The sequence below is a fragment of the Oncorhynchus kisutch genome, linkage group LG21 (assembly GCF_002021735.2).
Source record: "Oncorhynchus kisutch isolate 150728-3 linkage group LG21, Okis_V2, whole genome shotgun sequence".
Classification (NCBI taxonomy): domain Eukaryota; kingdom Metazoa; phylum Chordata; class Actinopteri; order Salmoniformes; family Salmonidae; genus Oncorhynchus; species Oncorhynchus kisutch.
Genome location: NC_034194.2, coordinates 2,874,691 through 2,893,283, shown reverse-complemented (window position 1 = coordinate 2,893,283; position 18,593 = coordinate 2,874,691). Strand labels below are relative to the sequence as shown.

The 18,593-nt window shown below is 44.7% G+C and overlaps 1 protein-coding gene across 2 annotated transcripts in view; it reads right to left on the bottom strand.

Annotated features, from left to right (window-relative positions):
* Window positions 1-18,593, bottom strand: part of LOC109866154 (rho-associated protein kinase 2-like) — a 74,206-nt gene that overhangs the window by 18,672 nt on the left and 36,941 nt on the right. For both annotated transcript variants that reach the window (XM_020454717.2, XM_031800832.1), the window contains 13 exons: window positions 15,795-15,979; window positions 14,046-14,115; window positions 12,057-12,160; window positions 9,559-9,745; window positions 9,285-9,378; window positions 8,952-9,046; window positions 8,197-8,388; window positions 7,336-7,501; window positions 6,044-6,111; window positions 5,828-5,916; window positions 5,653-5,731; window positions 5,265-5,535; window positions 4,598-4,868 (listed from right to left, as the gene is read on the bottom strand). In XM_020454717.2, coding sequence (XP_020310306.2) covers window positions 4,598-4,868; window positions 5,265-5,535; window positions 5,653-5,731; window positions 5,828-5,916; window positions 6,044-6,111; window positions 7,336-7,501; window positions 8,197-8,388; window positions 8,952-9,046; window positions 9,285-9,378; window positions 9,559-9,745; window positions 12,057-12,160; window positions 14,046-14,115; window positions 15,795-15,979 — 1,871 coding nt within the window. The remainder of the gene's footprint in view (window positions 1-4,597; window positions 4,869-5,264; window positions 5,536-5,652; window positions 5,732-5,827; window positions 5,917-6,043; window positions 6,112-7,335; window positions 7,502-8,196; window positions 8,389-8,951; window positions 9,047-9,284; window positions 9,379-9,558; window positions 9,746-12,056; window positions 12,161-14,045; window positions 14,116-15,794; window positions 15,980-18,593) is intronic.

The window sequence follows — 18,593 nt, the reverse complement described above, 5'->3', positions numbered from 1 at the left end:
ACAGAAGGTCCTCCACACCAGGACAGTGTACAACAGAAGGTCCTCCACACCAGGGCAGTGTAAAACAGAAGGTCCTCCACACCAGGACAGTGTACAACAGAAGGTCCTCCACACCAGGACAGTGTACAACAGAAGGTCCTCCACACCAGGGCAGTGTACAACAGAAGGTCCTCCACAGCAGGACAGTGTACAACAGAAGGTCCTCCACACCAGGACAGTGTACAACAGAAGGTCCTCCACACCAGGACAGTGTAAAACAGAAGGTCCTCCACACCAGGGCAGTGTACAACAGAAGGTCCTCCACACCAGGACAGTGTACAACAGAAGGTCCTCCACACCAGGACAGTGTAAAACAGAAGGTCCTCCACACCAGGGCAGTGTACAACAGAAGGTCCTCCACACCAGGACAGTGTAAAACAGAAGGTCCTCCACACCAGGACAGTGTAAAACAGAAGGTCCTCCACACCAGGACAGTGTAAAACAGAAGGTCCTCCACACCAGGGCAGTGTAAAACAGAAGAACTGCTAAGAACTGTAAGTCCTTTTGCAGCCTACCTGCATGCCCCATCCGTGTTGTTCTATACCACTGTATTATCTTTTGCAGGAAAATATTGTTTATTTAATTTGTTTTACATTTCCATCATCACAACCGTAGTCTTTAATAGTGATTTGTTCAAAACAATGCTGTTTATTTTGCTGTAAATAATTGTTTATTTTACATTTCAGAAAATAAAGCAATGTTAATTCAGTTCTTAATTTGGTTAGTTTTTTTTCTCGTAAAAAATTACAAAAAGAACCGATAAGAATACCGTTAAAGTACCAGATCGATAAGCAGTATCGATAAGAGTAGCAATACCGTTCAAATCTTAACGATACCCATCCCTAGGTGAGATGAAGAGAGACTTGGGGTCAAACAGACAGGCCTGGATGTCATCTTTAAGGTCAGGGCCCTCTGTAAGGCTCACAAAATCATTTTAGACCCAAGTCACCCCCTGTACCTGAACTTTGAACTACTCCCCTCTGGGCGCAGGTATAGGGCACCCCTCAGCAGGAAAAATAGAACGAGACAATCATTTGTGCCAGATGTGATATCCCTCCTAAATAGCTTGGGCGAATGTTCCCATTGACTCCGTAAGGCCAGCAGGCTTTTCTTCTTTTATATTTAATGTTTTATTTCTTATTTCTTCCTATTATTATTTTTATTGGAATGTAACTGTTATCAAAGTTGTATTGTCAATTTGGTTTTGTATTTGAACGCCACTTTAAATGTGTTTAAATGACCCTGCAACAAAATTTCCCCATGGGACAATAAAGTCAGTCAGTAAGTAAGAGTATGCTGTGTTGACCAAACGGACAGATGTTATATTTGCAATGAAAAGCAAATCCAATATCAGTAACACACATCTGATTTATGAATAGCTGTATATCCATCTTGTTTATTTTAACCAGGGCCATGTTCAGTAGGAAGAAAACATTTTAAAATGGGAAGGTACAACCTGAACATATCCAAAAAGAACACTGGTTTTTGCTTCGCGCTGCAAAACATTTTGCACAGTTGTGGATTATTGAACACAACCCAGGTTTACACACAAACCTAGCAAATCAAGGGTTCAAATAGTAATGAAAATCTATCAAATACTCTTGACACTCTAGGCACACCATATATACAGGTATACATACATATATATACAGGTATATATATATATATATATGACAAAAAACACACATCTACGACGAGACACCACAACACTACATAAAGAGAGACCTAAGACAACAACATAGCATGGCAGCAACACAACATGACAACAACTTTGTAACAACACAACATGGTAGTAGCACAAAACATGGTACAAACATTAATAGGCACAGACAACAGCACAAAAGGGCAAGAAGGTAAAGACAACAATATATCATGCGAAGCAGCCACAACTGTCAGTAAGATTGTCCATGATTGAGTCTTTGAATGAAGAGATGGAGATACCACTGTCCAGGTTGACTGTTTTTTGCAGCTTGTTCTCGTCGCTAGCTGCAGCGAACTGAAAAGAGGAGCAACCCAGGGATGTGTGTGCTTTGGGGTCCATTAACAGAATGTGACTGGCAGAATGGGTGTTGTATGTAGTTATGTCAGATAATGGGGAGTGAGGCCTTAGAGGGTTTTACAAATAAGCATTGAGACGGGTATATAGAGATGACCAGTTTCCAGAGGAGTATAGAGTGCAGTGATGTGTCCTATAAAGGAGCATTTGTGGCAAATCTGATGGCCGAATGGTAAAGAACATCTAGCCGCTGGAGAGAACCCTTGCCTGCCAATCTATAAATTCGTCTCCGTAATCTAGCATGGGTAGGATGGTCATCTGAATCAGGGTTAGTTTGGCAGCAGGGGTGAAAGAGGAGCGATTACAATAGAGGAAACCAAGTCTAGATTTAACTTTGGCCTGCAGCTTTGATATGTGCTGACAGAAGGAAGGTCCATACTCCCAAGTACTTGTATGAGGTGGCTACCTCAAGCTCTAAACCCTCAGAGGTAGTAATCACAGCAGTGGGGAGAGGGGCATTCTTCTTACCAAACCACATTACCTTTGTTTTGGAGGTGTTCAGAACAAGGTTAAGGGCAGAGATAGCTTGTTGGACAATAAGAAATCTTTGTTGTAGAGCATTTAACACAAAATCTGAGGAGGGTCCAGCTGAGTATAAGACTGTACCATCTGCATATAAATGGATGAGAGAGAGCTTCCTACTGCTTGAGCTATGCTGTTGATGTAAATTGAGAAGAGCGTGGGGCTTAGGATCGAGCCTTGGGGTACTCCCTTGGTGACAGGCAGTGGCTGAGACAGAAGATGTTCTGACTTTATAAACTGCACTCTTTGAGAGAGGTAGTTAGCAAACCAGGCCAAAGACCCCTCAGAGAGACACCAGTACTCCTTAGCCTGCCCACAAGAATGGAATGGTATACCGTATCAAAGCATTGGCCAAGTCAATATATTTCTGCCCTTCTAGAGTGGCCCCGGTCAACTGTAAGTGCTGTTATTGTGAAGTGGAAACGTCTCGAAGCAACAGCGGCTCAGCCATGAAGTAGTAGGCCACACAAGCTCACAGCACGGGACAGCTGAGTGCTGAAGCACGTAGCCCGTGAAAATAATCTGTCCTCAGATGCAACACTCACTACAAGTCCCAAACTGCCTCTGGGAGCAATGTCAGCATAAGAACTGTTCGTCGGGAGCTTCATGAAATGGGTTTCCATGGCCGAGCAGCCGCACACAAGACTAAGATCACCATGAGCAATGCCAAGCATCAGCTGGAGTGGTGTAAAGCTTGCCGCCAATGGACTCTGGAGCAGTAGAAATGCGTTCTCTGGAGTGATGAATCACACTTCACCATCTGGCAGTCCGACGGACAAATCTGGGTTTGGCGGATGCCATGAGAACGCTACCTGCCCCAATGCATAGTGCCAACTGTAAAGTTTGGTAGAGGAGGAATAATGGTCTGGGGCTGTGTTTCATGGTTCGGGCTAGGCCACTTAGTTCTAGAGATGGGAAACCTTAAAACTTCTTAAGGCTAGGGGAGGTATTCGGAAGTTTGGATTACTGACGTACCCAAAGTAAACTGCCTGTTACTCAGGCCCAGAAGCTAGAATATGCATTGGATGGAAAACACTCTGAAGTTTCTACAACTGTTAAAATAATGTCTGTGAGTATAACAGAACTGATATGGCAGGCAAACACCCGAGGAAAATCCATCCCGGAAAATGTGTTTGAGCTCTCAGGCCATTCCTATGTTGGCATATTGGATTTCCAACCAAAAAAGCGCCCAGATTGCAGTACCTATGCCTTCCACTGGATGTCAACAGTCTTTAGAAAAGGTTCCAAGCTTGTTTTTTGAAAAATTAACAAGTCGTTGTAGTTTTTCAAGGTGTCCCTCATTAGGACTCTAGTCTTGTGGAGCGCGTGAATGAGGACGCGCACTTCGTTATTTATCTCCGGTATTGAACATACTACATTCAGTCTTAAATTTGATAGTTTATTTACATATTAGGGTACCTGAGGATTGATTAGAAATGTTGTTTGACTTGTTTGGACGAAGTTTACCGATAACTTTTGCGATTCCTTTGTCTGCATGTTGAACGAGTGGAATGGGTGGATTACTGAATCAAACGCACCAACAAAACTGACTTTTTTGGGAATATAAAGAAGGACTTCACCGAACAAAACGACCATTTGTTGTGTAGACCCTTGGAATTGCAAACAGAGGAAGATCTTTAAAGGTAAGTGATTTATTTTAGCGCTATTTCAGATTTTTGTGACGCCTCTGCTGGTTTGAAAAATGTTTTTAATGGTGGTGTATGCGGGGCACTGTCCTCAGACAATCACATGCTATGCTTTCGCTGTAAAGCCTATTGTGAATCGGACAAAGCGGTTCGATTACCAAGGTTCTAAGCTAAAGAATGATGTATGACACTTGTATCTTCATAGCCCCAAAAGCGCAAACACCGCCGATCTGGCATTCCAGGCTCAAGCAAATGCTGAATGTATTTGAAAGATTTCCAAAACAGTTTGAACCCAAGTCTGAAAGCCACCCTCTTTACCCATCAATAGTCTTACCTGGGCTTCCCTGCAGGCTGAGTCTGCTGGCGACTGGGCTGGACCTTGATGGCTCCGCGGTGGGAGGACAGGCTTGGAGAGTTGCGGGGGGAGGCGCCAGGGGAGAGTCGGTGGGAGGAGTGGGAGGGTGGCTCGGGGGCTTGGGCCACGGAGGCGGGTCCAGGGTATTTCCTCGGGATGCGTCTGATTAGCCGGCTGACCCATCGCTGCTGCTCCTCCTGAGAGCCGGCCAATAGGAGTAGGTCTTTGGCCGTGGATATGTCGTAGTTCACTAAGGCAGGAGGTTTAAAGTTAGTAAATACACTAATACAGGAAAACATTTAATTTAAAGAAAACTGACTAATATGCAAAATGTGCTTTAACTTCACTGTCCTAATAATACAGTCGCTAAAGTGGCAATGTTCAAGGGGGACTATCATTCTAAACAGTAATTCCCATTGTTCAAAAACTCATAAATAATATTTAACCCTCACTTGCCCACATGCCCATGAAACCCTATGAACCCAGTGGCATTCACCCACAGAAATATAAAACCTAGACGGGAAAGTGGCACATTTTGTGGCAAGTGAGCCCTCTGGGTTTTAGAACTCCACTGGGTTTATAGAGTTTTATGGAATGTGGGAGGCAAGGGAGGGTTAAATATTGTGACCATTCCCCTCTTACTGACCCCTGCAGGGGGCAATGGCCTCCTCATTCCGGTCTAAGTGGTCCTTGTGGCACTTGGTGTGGCAGCGGCGGCACTCCAGCGCGGGCGGTGGCTTGAACACGTTCCACAGGGGCCGCGTGCATGCCTCACAGCTCGACGGCAGGTGGTAGAGAGTGGGGATAAACTCGTGACCCTTGTGCTTAACGTAGGACGAGCGCTCGCCCGCCAGCGCCAGCGGCTCCACCGCAAACTCCTGCTCCCGCTTGCTCTCGCCCTCATTGGCGTAAAGGATCTGTGAGGTGGAGAGATGGAAGAGGAATAAGGAGCAGATGATATGTTACGTTTCTGTAAATGAGGATTCGGTTGAAAGTCTTGAAGACAAGATATTGATGTCATTGTGAGTTGTCACCTGGAATATCCTGGGGATTTCTTTGGTGTCAGCGCGGTACACGTCTGTTTGAGTGACTGGTCGGACGTGGAACAGCTTACTGCATGGAGGATAGAATGGAACAATGATAGGCATCTCAATAGAAGCAGTGAGGGAAAAAAAGGTCAAATGAGGACAAACAAGCTTTGTGACTCACTCAATGTCTAGGATCATGTAGGGGTTGGACTGCTCTCGGTCCAGATCACTATTGTAGAACAAGATCTTCTTACTGCTTACCACCACGTACTGAGAAAGAAAGAGAGAGCAGGGAAAAAGACAAAATCACACAGTTGGACTCACGTGTCAGTGGAATAATCAATAAAGACCAATAATCAGGTACAGAATAGTCAGAGAGGCAGAAGGGGCACCATACCCTTCTATCCCATCCAAATCTCTTGGTGTTCTTCACAGGAAGTGATAGCCAGCCCTCCAGCCTGGTATCTGTTTTAAATACAGGAAACAGGAAGTACATTAATATTGCTTCATATGAGCTTCATTACAGCTCTGTTAAATACTGCAGAGAGCTGAGGTCAGGAGCCAATCCACACGGCCCAATTCATTGTTTCAACCAGTTAAACCATTGCTGTCGAAACGTGTTGCGTGCATCATGTAATGCTCTGTAGCTAATTATTGTCTCTATAAGTTATTTACATGCCTTCCCAACAAAGGTTTTTATTTCGCTAAATTAATCTACTAATGGTGCTTGAAAGAAAAATGGCACCCTATTTCTTATCCAAAATGGTACCATTTCAGGTTAAAGTAGTGCACTGTATAAGGAATAGGGGGCCATTTTAGATGCAGCTCAGGATCCCTACCCTGGAGCTATTCCAAATCGGGAAAACATTTTGAAAGTCCACATAGTTTGAGTTGACTCAACTCAAGGTTAACAGGGGCCACACAAAGTTAGGCTGCGACTTTCCGCACACAGCTGTGAAACACCAACCACTATTACTGTAGTTGCACTGCAGAGTCACTACCGGGAGTGTTACAGACTGACAAACTGCCGAGGCAGGATAGAGAGGGTACGTATTTTGTTGACCATGAGGGGTCACCTGCACCGCTGCGGTCAGGCTCTGGGGACGGCTGCTCATCGGTGAGGGCCAAAGGTCTGCGGCCATGTTCTAACCGCCTGTCATTTACGTCATACTCTTTCTCTTCCTCCTACTCCTCATTCTCAGAGTCGGAGCCAAAGAGAAGGTGAGCCACTCTAAAGGAGGGCTGGGTGGCAATACTGACAGATTTCTGCCTGCGCTGGTAGTGGAAGGCATATATTCGGAGGTCTGGGAGTGACCGGTGAACACTACACCATCACAACAGACAGAGAGAGAGGGAGCGTGGGAGTGGATATCGAAGGGAAAGAAAGGAATAAGGAATTAAAGGTGTATTCAAGGCAGATGTTTAGGCATAGTGAAAGAAGGGGTTGGGAAGTCAATAAGGGAGTGACAGGTGGGAAAATAAAAGGAAAACTGTGTTGCGACAGAGAGATAGGGAAGGATAGAGGGCTTGATAGAGAGGAGTGTTCAGTGCTTTGACTTGAATGGTAAATATGATTTAAAGCTCAAGTTAAAACACTGAACATTTGAAGGTAACACCTGCCTATTAACGGTTTCCATTTGAAAAGATAAGTGGCCAGTGTTAAAGTAAGGGTTGAAAGACCGGTCTTACCTGGGTAACCGCTGTCGTCCATGTCGTTACTGCTACTGATGCTGGTGGAGTCCATAGAGTGGATGCTAAGAGAGGTCAGCTGACAGCGCAGCTGCTCAATGTCACTGTCCTTACTGTCCAAGGCCATCTGGAGCTCCATGCGCACCTGGCTCTCGTCTGATAACACCTACAGTACAGATGGAAATCAGAGGAGGTTGCTGGCACCTTAAATGGGAAGGACAGGCTCACGGTAACGGCTGGAGAGGAATAAGTGGATAAGTGGTTTTCATGTGTTTCCATGTGTTTGATGCCATTCCATTACCACGAGTCTGCCCTCCCCTCAGCAGCCTCCACTGATGGAAACACACATGCACACACTTTTAGCTGAAGCATCAAGTAGGTAGTATTTACTGGTCTTTATATCGATGTGACTTTGGGAGGCCATTCCAGCCAACTGGCCTCACTTTGTTCCCACAGCACTGCCTAGTAATAAGAAAATTAAATGCTCTCATAGTAAAATGTTCACAGCAACGAGTGGTTGTGTGATGGTTAGTATTTTATTTATTTAACCTTTATTTAACAGTCAGTTTAGAACAATTTCTTATTTACAATGATAGCCTACCCCGGCCAAACCCTTACGATGCTGGGCCGATTGTGCGCCGCCCTATGGGACTCTCAATCACGGCCGGTTGTGATACAGCCTGGAATCTAACCAGGGTCTGTTGTGACGCCTCTAGCACTGAGATGCAGTGCCTTAGACCACTGTGCCACTCGGGAGCCCAACCTAGTACAAGGTTGTGGTTGTGCTTTGGTTGGACTGACTACCTGTTTAAGTGGTTGCATGATGGTTAGTGTAAGGTTGTGGTTATGTTATAGACTGACCGCCTGCATATCGTTTATCTCTCTTTGGTACTTTATGATGGTGCTGTTGAGTTTCTCCTTCTCCGATCTCAGCTCCAGCTGTAGCTTCCTGTTCTCCTTCTCCTTCCTGCGCATGTCCAGGGTGTCATCGTGGCGGTGACCAGCACGCATCGCCTCCCTCCGGTTCATGATTTCAGACAGCTTGTTGACCGCCTGGTGGATACAGCCATACATATAAACAATATGTTATGGGGATGGAATGGACTCCGCAATATACACTGAGTGTACAAAACATTAGGAACACCTTCCTAATGTTTGCACGTAGAACAGCCTCAATTTGTTGGGACACGGACTCCACAAGGTGTCAAAATCGTTCCACAGGGATGCTGGCCCATGTTGACTCCAATGCGTCCCACAGTTGTGTCAAGTTGTGTATATTCTCAATGAAAAATACCTTATGGGCTGGTTTCCCGGACACACGATTCAGGCAAGTCCTGGAACAAAAGGCGCTTTTGATGGAGATTCTAGGAAACTGACTCTATATATTGCATAATATGTAACATTTTAGTTTTGTATCTGTTCTGCTGTACTCAGGAACATGAACCCCCGATACTTTGTACTCCAGGAGCTAACGTGTTATGCTCACCATTACCCATACCAATAACGTGGTCTTGGTTGGGAAAGGGCGACACGACTTTTACAGCCACTATTTGTAGCTAACCAGTGCTTTCTAGCCAGATAGCTCATATGTGATACACATCCAAACAGTCCCTCACCTGTATCTTAAGTGTTCTCTCCGTCTGCAGATTCTTCTCGAAGGACATCTTCACACTGTTCATATGTCTCTCCTCCTCCCTGGCCTTCTGGAGCTCTGAACAAAACCAATACCAAACCTTCTGATAACACCCCTGGAACAATCTGGCCAAACATTCCGATCACCACATCCGGTAACATTCTGGATACTGTGAGGACCTTGAGAGCACATGGACTCCTCCATCACCAAACCAAGAACAAGCATTCCCACAACATTTCTGGAACATTCTGGACACTGTGGACCTGGGCTCAAAGTAGGAAGGGCGAGTGGGGGGAGGGGGGGGGGGGATACTCACGTTGCTGTATCTCCTTCAGTTGGTTATTGAGCTCCTCTTTCTCATTGGCCAGGTTGGCCACATCCACGGTCAGGGTGCGGTTGGACTCCTCCAACTGTAGGGGGCCACAGATGATAGGTGAGCATTACAGACACCAAGTACAGGTCTCAAAAGTATTCAGTGACACCCTCTCTTTGACAACATTCTTATTTGACTGACTAAACTCAAGCCTCAGTCTCTCTCCCTCTCTCTTCCTCCCCGCTCTGTCTCTCGCTCCAACCCATCCCCCCCTCACCGAGCCGATGGTGGCCTCCTTGTCCCCTAGCTCCTGCCTGTGTCGGGCCATCATGTCCTTGATCTCCAGCTCCTTCATGATCTTCTCCTTCTCCAAATCGGAATACTGCTCCTCGGCGATGGAACGCGCCAGCTGTTCAGAGTCCACCTTGGTTAGGCTCACCCCCAGCTGTGCTGCCAGGGAATCCCTGTGGGAAGGAAGACCCGGAATACCAGGGAATGTGGGGATTTGGAAAAATACTGACACTAGTGTGGGAAAATGACTGAATCTAGTCCAGTGCTTTATGTCAGAGCAGTCGCTGGAAGGCCAAAAAGGAAATCCCGAAATTCCAGGAAAATCCTGGTCTGGTGCAATCTGTGCAGTATATATGGGAAAATGAAGCTAATGACATCAGTGTCCTGTACTGTATGTCGGGACGGTCACTTGACCTAGGAATACATTAATCTTGCATTGCCAAACGTTGTAATAGGAGAAGGCTGGCCTAGGAGAAGGTTAGGCCTTAGTACACTACAGGTCAAAAGTTTGCTGTCACTTAGAAATGTCCTTGTTTTTGAAAGGAAAGCAATTTTTTTTTGTCCATTAAAATAACATAAAAATTTATCAGAAATACAGTGTAGACACTGTAAATGTTGTAAATGACTATTGTAGCTGGAAACAGCTGATTTTTTAATATATATTTTTTAAATTCTTTATTTAATTTTCTTCTCCTCTTTCTATTCTGGTTAAGGCCAGTTTGTGCTGTTCTGTGAAGAGAGTAGTACACAGCGTTGTACGAGATCTTCAGTTCCTTGGCAATTTCTTGCATGGAATAGCCTTAATTTCTCAGAACAAGAATAGACTGACGAGTTTCAGAAGAAAGTGTCTTTGTTTCTGGCCATTTTGAGCCTGTAACCAAACCCACAAATGCTGATGCTCCAGACACTCAACTAGTCGAAAGAAGTCCAGTTTAATTGCATCTTTTATATCAGTACACCAGTTTTCAGCTGTGCTAACATAATTGCAAAAGGGTTTTCTAATGATCAATTAGACTTTTAAAATTATAAACCTGGATTAGCTAACACAACATGCCATTGGAACACAGGAGTGATGGTTGCTGATAACAGGCCTATGTAAATGACAATAGTCATTTACAACATTAACAATGTCTACACTATAGTCTACACTATATTTCTAAACAGTGTCTACACTATATTTCTAAACAATGTCTACACTATATTTCTAACATCAATTTCATGTTATTGTAATGGACAAAAAAACATGTGCTTTTCTTCAAAAACAAGGACATTTCTAAGTGACCCCAAACTTTTAAACGGTAGCGTATATCAATGAGTTCCATTTTCACTTCTATTTTAGGTGCAGTCAAGTCATAAAAGTGATATTACTGTGTTTTATATACAGTATATTTCCACACAATGAGGATAGAATAATATTGTGAAATTGTGAAAATGATGATCCTTTTAGTATAATAGTCTAAGAGCTGTTTAGTGTCAGCCTGTTTTGGTGGGATGGCGTTTTGGCCTGCCTGGTGACAACACCAGGCGGTAAATTAGTTAATAGACGAATAAGAGAGTTCTCTGCCAATAACAGCTAGTTTTCAGTTTTCCCCTCCCACCATTTGAATTGAAAACAATGACAGTAAGGTACTTAAAAAAAAAATATATATATACCTTTATTCAACTAGGCATGTCAGTTATTCTTATTTTCAATGACAGCCTAGGAACAGTGGGTTAACTGCCTTGTTCAGGGGCAGAATGACAGATTTGTACCTTGTCAGCTCGGGGCTTTGATCTTGCACCCTTTCGGTTACTAGTCCAACGCTCTAACCACTAGGCTACGCTGCTGCCCCTTAATTATTACCCAGAAATGATTTGATATTGAGATAAAATGAGATCTCCGGGCTGGCTGTAACAGGAGTTTAGAGCTTAAAGTCTGTCTGTGTGAATTTACAGTGTGTGCTAATAATCAAACATCTTGTGTAATTTGGTCAGATTCTCGAAGATCATTGTGTTTGTGATATGGTGATTGATGGCACATCCCCTGTAGACTAGGCATCACAAGAGGTTAGGTTACGCTCTGATCATATTACCTGCAGTATTGTCAGGCTATCATTTCACCATGATAAGGATGAAACACATTATTACATGAGGCTACAGCTAATCACTTGTGGACAGACTACTTAAACACAAGTGGTACCATGAATGTTTACGTAGTCTGTCCATGAGAGATTAACTTTGTGCTAATGCCACTAATCTCCAAGAGCTTGTTAGAAGTGCTTCTTTCCAGCATGGGTCCAGCAACTACAATGGATGTGTAACCAGGCCAGTGCAGTACAGCTGGGCTCAGTGGTGTGAACAAAGATATAATTGAGTTTCAGGTAGGGTTGTAAAATTCCGAACCCTTTCCCAGGGTTTCCAGAAATCACGGTTTTGGGAAAACGTACAGGAATTTCGCAACCCTAGTGTCAAGGCACAGTTTATGGTCGGATCCTGTTCCAGTACCTTTCCTCCTGGTACTCCTCCAGTCTCTGCAGAATGTCCTTATACAGCTTGTTCCTCTCATCACACTCCTCCTTCAGCTCCCAGATCTGGGTCTTGTACAGGGTCTGGCACAGAGGACATCCACGTCAACACACACCAACTATCATACAGTGGGGCAAAAAAGTATTTAGTCAGCCACCAATTGTGCAAGTTCTCCCACTTAAAAAGATGAGAGAGGCCTGTAATTTTCATCATAGGTACACTTCAACTATGACAGACAAAATGAGATTTTTTATGCATTTATTTGCAAATTATGGTGGAAAATAAGTATTTGGTCACCTACAAACAAGCAAGATTTCTGGCTCTCACAGACCTGTAACTTCTTCTTTAAGAGGCTCCTCTGTCCTCCACTCGTTACCTGTATTAATGGCACCTGTTTGAACTTGTTATCAGTATAAAATACAACTGTCCATAACCTCAAACAGTCACACTCCAAACTCCACTATGGCCCAGACCAAAGAGCTGTCGAAGGACACCAGAAACAAAATTGTAGACCTGCACCAGGCTGGGAAGACTGAATCTGCAATAGGTAAGCAGCTTGGTTTGAAGAAATCAACTGTGGGAGCAATTATTAGGAAATGGAAGACATACAAGACCACTGATAATCTCCCTAGATCTGGGGCTCCACGCAAGATCTCACACCGTAGGGTCAAAATGATCACAAGAACGGTGAGCAAAAATCCCAGAACCACAGGGGGGGCCTAGTGAATGACCTGCAGAGAGCTGGGACCAAAGTAACAAAGCCTACCATCAGTAACACACTACGCCGCCAGGGACTCAAATCCTGCAGTGCCAGACGTGTCCCCCTTCTTAAGCCAGTACATGTCCAGGCCCATCTGAAGTTTGCTAGAGAGCATTTGGATAATCCAGAAGAAGATTGGGAGAATGTCATATGGTCAGATGAAACCAAAATATAACTTTTTGGTAAAAACTCAACTCGTCTTGTTTGGAGGACAAAGAATGCTGAGTTGCATTCAAAGAACACCATACCTACTGTGAAGGATGGGGGTGGAAACATCATGCTTTGGGGCTGTTTTTCTGCTTTTTCTGCAAAGGGACCAGGACAAAGGGAATAGGACGACTGAAATAATGAATGGGGCCATGTATCGTGAGATTTTGAGTGAAAACCTCCTTCCATCAGCAAGGGCGTTGAAGATGAAACGTGGCTGGGTCTTTCAGCATGACAAGGATCCCAAACACACCGCCCGGCCAACGAAGGAGTGGCTTCGTAAGAAGCATTTCAAGGTCCTGGAGTGGCCTAGCCAGTCTCCAGATCTCAACCCCATAGAAAATCTTTGGAGGGAGTTGAAAGTTTGTGTTGCCTAGCAACAGCCACAAAAGATCACTGCTCTAGAGGAGATCTGCATGGAGGAATGGGCCAAAATACCAGCAACAGTGTGTGAAAACCTTGTGAAGACTTACTGAAAAGGTTTGACCTCTGTCATTGCCAACAAAGGCTATATAACAAAGTATTGAGATAAACTTTTGTTATTGACCAAATACTTATTTTCCACCATAATTTGCAAATACATTTATAAAAAATCCTACAATGTGATTTTCAGCATTTCTTTTCTCATTTTGTCTGTCATAGTTGAAGTGTCCCTATGATGAAAATTACAGGCCTCTCTCATCTTTTTAAGTGGTAGAACTTGCACAATTGGTGGCTGACTAAATACTTTTTTGCCCCACTGTATGTCCCAAATGGCATGCTATTCCCTATGTACTACTTTTGACCAGGGTCAATAGGGATAGGGTGCCATTTGGGACATAGCAAACACTGTAAAGCAGAATTACTAGACCGAGAAACTACTAAATATAGTCTTTCTTAGGGTTGCAAAAACTCTGGTAACAAAAATTCCCAGCGGTATTCTAACCAGGATTTCTGGTAAACCTGGGACTTTTGGGAAAATCTTTCTACACATTGGGAGAGTGACTAGAAGTCAACAGTACCGTGAAATACTGTTCAGCCTCCAGCTGGTCCTTCATCTCCTTCAGCTGTCCGTCAGTCTCCTGTCTCTCCCTGTGATTGGGGAAAAGGACTGTCAATCACTGCCATGTCAAATCAATCTAAAACAAACAACACACAACTCCCAACATGTAGTGCCTGGGGAAGACAGAAATGATACCTAATGATGAGGAACATCGATTGGCCATCACATCCTCTCTCTCACACACACATACAGTGCTTTTGGAAAGTATTCAGACTCCTGGACTTTTCCCACATTTAGTTACGTTACAGCCTTATTCTAAAATGGATTAAATATATAAAACTCCTCAGCAACCTACAAACAATACCCCATAATGACAAAGCAAAAAATGTTTTTGGGAATTTTTTGCTAATTTATTTGAAAAAAAAAAGAAAAATTGACATTTACATAATTATTCAAACACTTTACTCAATACTTTGTTGAAGCACCTTTGGCAGCAATTACAGCCTCAAGTTTTCTTGGGTATGACACTACAAGCTTGGCACACCTGTATTTGGGGAGTTTCTCCTATTCTTCTCTGCAGATCCTCTCAAGCTCTGTCAGGTTGGATGGGGAGTGTTGCTGCACAGCTATTTTCAGTTTTCTCCAGAGATGTTTGATCAAGTTCAAGCCAGGCTCTGGCTGGGCCACTCAAAGACATTCAGAGACTTGTCCTGAAGCCACTCCTGCTTTGTCTTGCATGTGTGCTTAGGGTTGTTGTCCTGATGGAAGGTGAACCTTCGCCCCAGTCTGAGGTCCTGAGCACTCTGGAGCAGGTTTTCATTAAGGATCTCTCCATACTTTGCTCCGTTCATCTTTGCCTGAATCCTGACTAGTCTCCCAGTCCCTGCCGCTGAAAAACACCCCACAGCATGATGCTGCCACCATCATGCTTCACCGTTGGGAGGCCACCAGGTTTCCTCCAGACGTGATGCTTGGCATTCAGGCCGAAGAGTTCAATCTTGGTTACATCAGACCTGAGAATCTTGTTTCTCATGGTCAGAGTCTTTAGGTGCCTTTTGGCAAACTCCAAGCGGGCTGTCATGTGCCTTTTACTGAGGAGTGGCTTCTGTCTAGCAACTCTACCATAAAGGCCTGATTGGTAGGGTGCTGCAGAGATGGTTGTCCTTCTGGAAGGTTCTCCCATCTCCACAGTGGAACTCTAGAGCTCTGTCAGAGTGACCATCGAGTTCTTTGTCACCTCCCTGTCTTGGTGGTTCCAAACTTCTTCTATTTAAGAATTATGGAGGCCACTGTGTTGTTTTTGGGACGTTCAATGCTGCAGAAATGTTTGGTAACCTTCCCCAGATCTGTGCCTCCTGTCAATCCTGTCTTGGAGTTCTACGGACAATTCCTTCAACTTAATGGCTTGGTTTTTCCTCTGACTTGCACTATCAACTGTGGGATCTTATATAGACCGGTGGGTGCCTTTCCAAATCATGTCCAATCCATTGAATTTATCACAGGTGGACTCCACTCAAGTTGTAGAAACATCTCAAGGATGATCACCTGAGCTCAATGTCGAGTCTCATAGCAAAGGGTCTGAACATTATGTGAATAAGTTATTGTGTGTAGATTGATGAAGAAAAAAACAATTTAATAAACGTTTGACTAAGGCTGTAACCTAACAAAATGTGGAAAAAGTCAAGGGGTCTGAATCCTTTCCAAAGCCAGCTCGACGGTGCATATGTGTTTATAAAGCATGTGTGTGTGCTCGCGTTATCCCCTCTACCTGCGTAGCTCCTGGTTCTGTTTCTCCAGGCTGTGCTTCATGTCTAGCAGGTGGTTGAGCTCCTGCTTCAGCTGCTTCTCCGAGGAGCACAGAGCGGTCACCTGCTGGGTCTGGACATCCAGGTCGTTCTGGCTCAGCATGCGCTTTTTCTCCTCCTGCTCCATACACAGGCTCAGGTTCTTCACCTTGAGTGAGGAGAAATGAGACAGTGTGAGAGTGAGTGAGTGTGAGAGAGTGAGAGATGGTGAGGCTAGTTTCGGGTAAAGACAGCACCAAGACCTTTTCTTGAGTGAGGAGAAATGAGACAGTGTGAGAGTGAGTGAGTGAGTGAGTGAGAGTGAGAGATGGTGAGGCTAGTTTCGGGTAAAGACAGCACCAAGACCTTTTCTTGAGTGAGGAGAAATGAGACAGTGTGAGAGTGAGTGAGTGTGAGAGAGTGAGAGATGGTGAGGTTCGTTTCGGGTAAAGACAGCACCAAGACCTTTTCTTGAGTGAGGAGAAATGAGACAGTGTGAGAGTGAGTGAGTGTGAGAGAGTGAGAGATGGTGAGGTTCATTTCGGGTAAAGACAGCACCAAGACCTTTTCTTGAGTGAGGAGAAATGAGACAGTGTGAGAGTGAGTGAGTGTGAGAGAGTGAGAGATGGTGAGGTTCGTTTCGGGTAAAGACAGCACCAAGACCTTTTCTTGAGTGAGGAGAAATGAGACAGTGTGAGAGTGAGTGAGTGTGAGAGAGTGAGAGATGGTGAGGCTAGTTTCGGGTAAAGACAGCACCAAGACCTTTTCTTGAGTGAGGAGAAATGAGACAGTGTGAGAGTGAGTGAGTGAGTGAGTGAGAGTGAGAGATGGTGAGGCTAGTTTCGGGTAAAGACAGCACCAAGACCTTTTCTTGAGTGAGGAGAAATGAGACAGTGTGAGAGTGAGTGAGTGTGAGAGAGTGAGAGATGGTGAGGTTCGTTTCGGGTAAAGACAGCACCAAGACCTTTTCTTGAGTGAGGAGAAATGAGACAGTGTGAGAGTGAGTGAGTGTGAGAGAGTGAGAGATGGTGAGGTTCATTTCGGGTAAAGACAGCACCAAGACCTTTTCTTGAGTGAGGAGAAATGAGACAGTGTGAGAGTGAGTGAGTGTGAGAGAGTGAGAGATGGTGAGGTTCGTTTCGGGTAAAGACAGCACCAAGACCTTTTCTTGAGTGAGGAGAAATGAGACAGTGTGAGAGTGAGTGAGTGTGAGAGAGTGAGAGATGGTGAGGTTCGTTTCGGGTAAAGACAGCACCAAGACCTTTTCTTGAGTGAGGAGAAATGAGACAGTGTGAGAGAGTGAGAGATGGTGAGGTTAGTTTCGGGTAAAGACAGCACCAATACCTTTTCTTGAGTGAGGAGAAATGAGACAGTCTGAGAGTGAGTGAGTGTGAGAGAGTGAGAGATGGTGAGGTTCGTTTCGGGTAAAGACAGCACCAAGACCTTTTCTTGAGTGAGGAGAAATGAGACAGTGTGAGAGAGTGAGAGATGGTGAGGTTAGTTTCGGGTAAAGACAGCACCAAGACCTTTTCTTGAGTGAGGAGAAATGAGACAGTGTGAGAGTGAGTGAGTGTGAGAGAGTGAGAGATGGTGAGGTTCGTTTCGGGTAAAGACAGCACCAAGACCTTTTCTTGAGTGAGGAGAAATGAGACAGTGTGAGAGTGAGTGAGTGTGAGAGAGTGAGAGATGGTGAGGTTCGTTTCGGGTAAAGACAGCACCAAGACCTTTTCTTGAGTGAGGAGAAATGAGACAGTGTGAGAGAGTGAGAGATGGTGAGGTTCGTTTCGGGTAAAGACAGCACCAAGACCTTTTGTTGAGTGAGGAGAAATGAGACAGTGTGAGAGAGTGAGAGATGGTGAGGTTCGTTTCGGGTAAAGACAGCACCAAGACCTTTTCTTGAGTGAGGAGAAATGAGACAGTGTGAGAGTGAGTGAGTGTGAGAGAGTGAGAGATGGTGAGGTTCGTTTCGGGTAAAGACAGCACCAAGACCTTTTCTTGAGTGAGGAGAAATGAGACAGTGTGAGAGAGTGAGAGATGGTGAGGTTCGTTTCGGGTAAAGACAGCACCAAGACCTTTTGTTGAGTGAGGAGAAATGAGACAGTGTGAGAGTGAGTGAGTGAGAGAGAGTGAGAGATGGTGAGGTTCGTTTCGGGTAAAGACAGCACCAAGACCTTTTGTTGAGTGAGGAGAAATGAGACAGTGTGAGAGTGAGTGAGTGTGAGAGATGGTGAGGTTCGTTTCGGGTAAAGACAGCACCAAGACCTTTTGTTGAGTGAGGAGAAATGAGACAGTGTGAGTGAGAGAAAGTGAGAGATGGTGAGGTTCGTTTCGGGTAAAGACAGCACCAAGACCTTTTGTTGAGTGAGGAGAAATGAGACAGTGAGAGAGAGTGAGAGATGGTGAGGTTCGTTTCGGGTAAAGACAGCACCAAGACCTTTTCTTGAGTGAGGAGAAATGAGACAGTGTGAGTGAGAGAGAGTGAGAGATGGTGAGGTTCGTTTCGGGTAAAGACAGCACCAAGACCTTTTGTTGAGTGAGGAGAAATGAGACAGTGAGAGAGAGTGAGAGATGGTGAGGTTCGTTTCGGGTAAAGACAGCACCAAGACCTTTTGTTGAGTGAGGAGAAATGAGACAGTGAGCGAGAGTGAGAGATGGTGAGGTTCGTTTCGGGTAAAGACAGCACCAAGACCTTTTGTTGAGTGAGGAGAAATGAGACAGTGTGAGAGTGAGAGAGAGTGAGAGATGGTGAGGTTCGTTTCGGGTAAAGACAGCACCAAGACCTT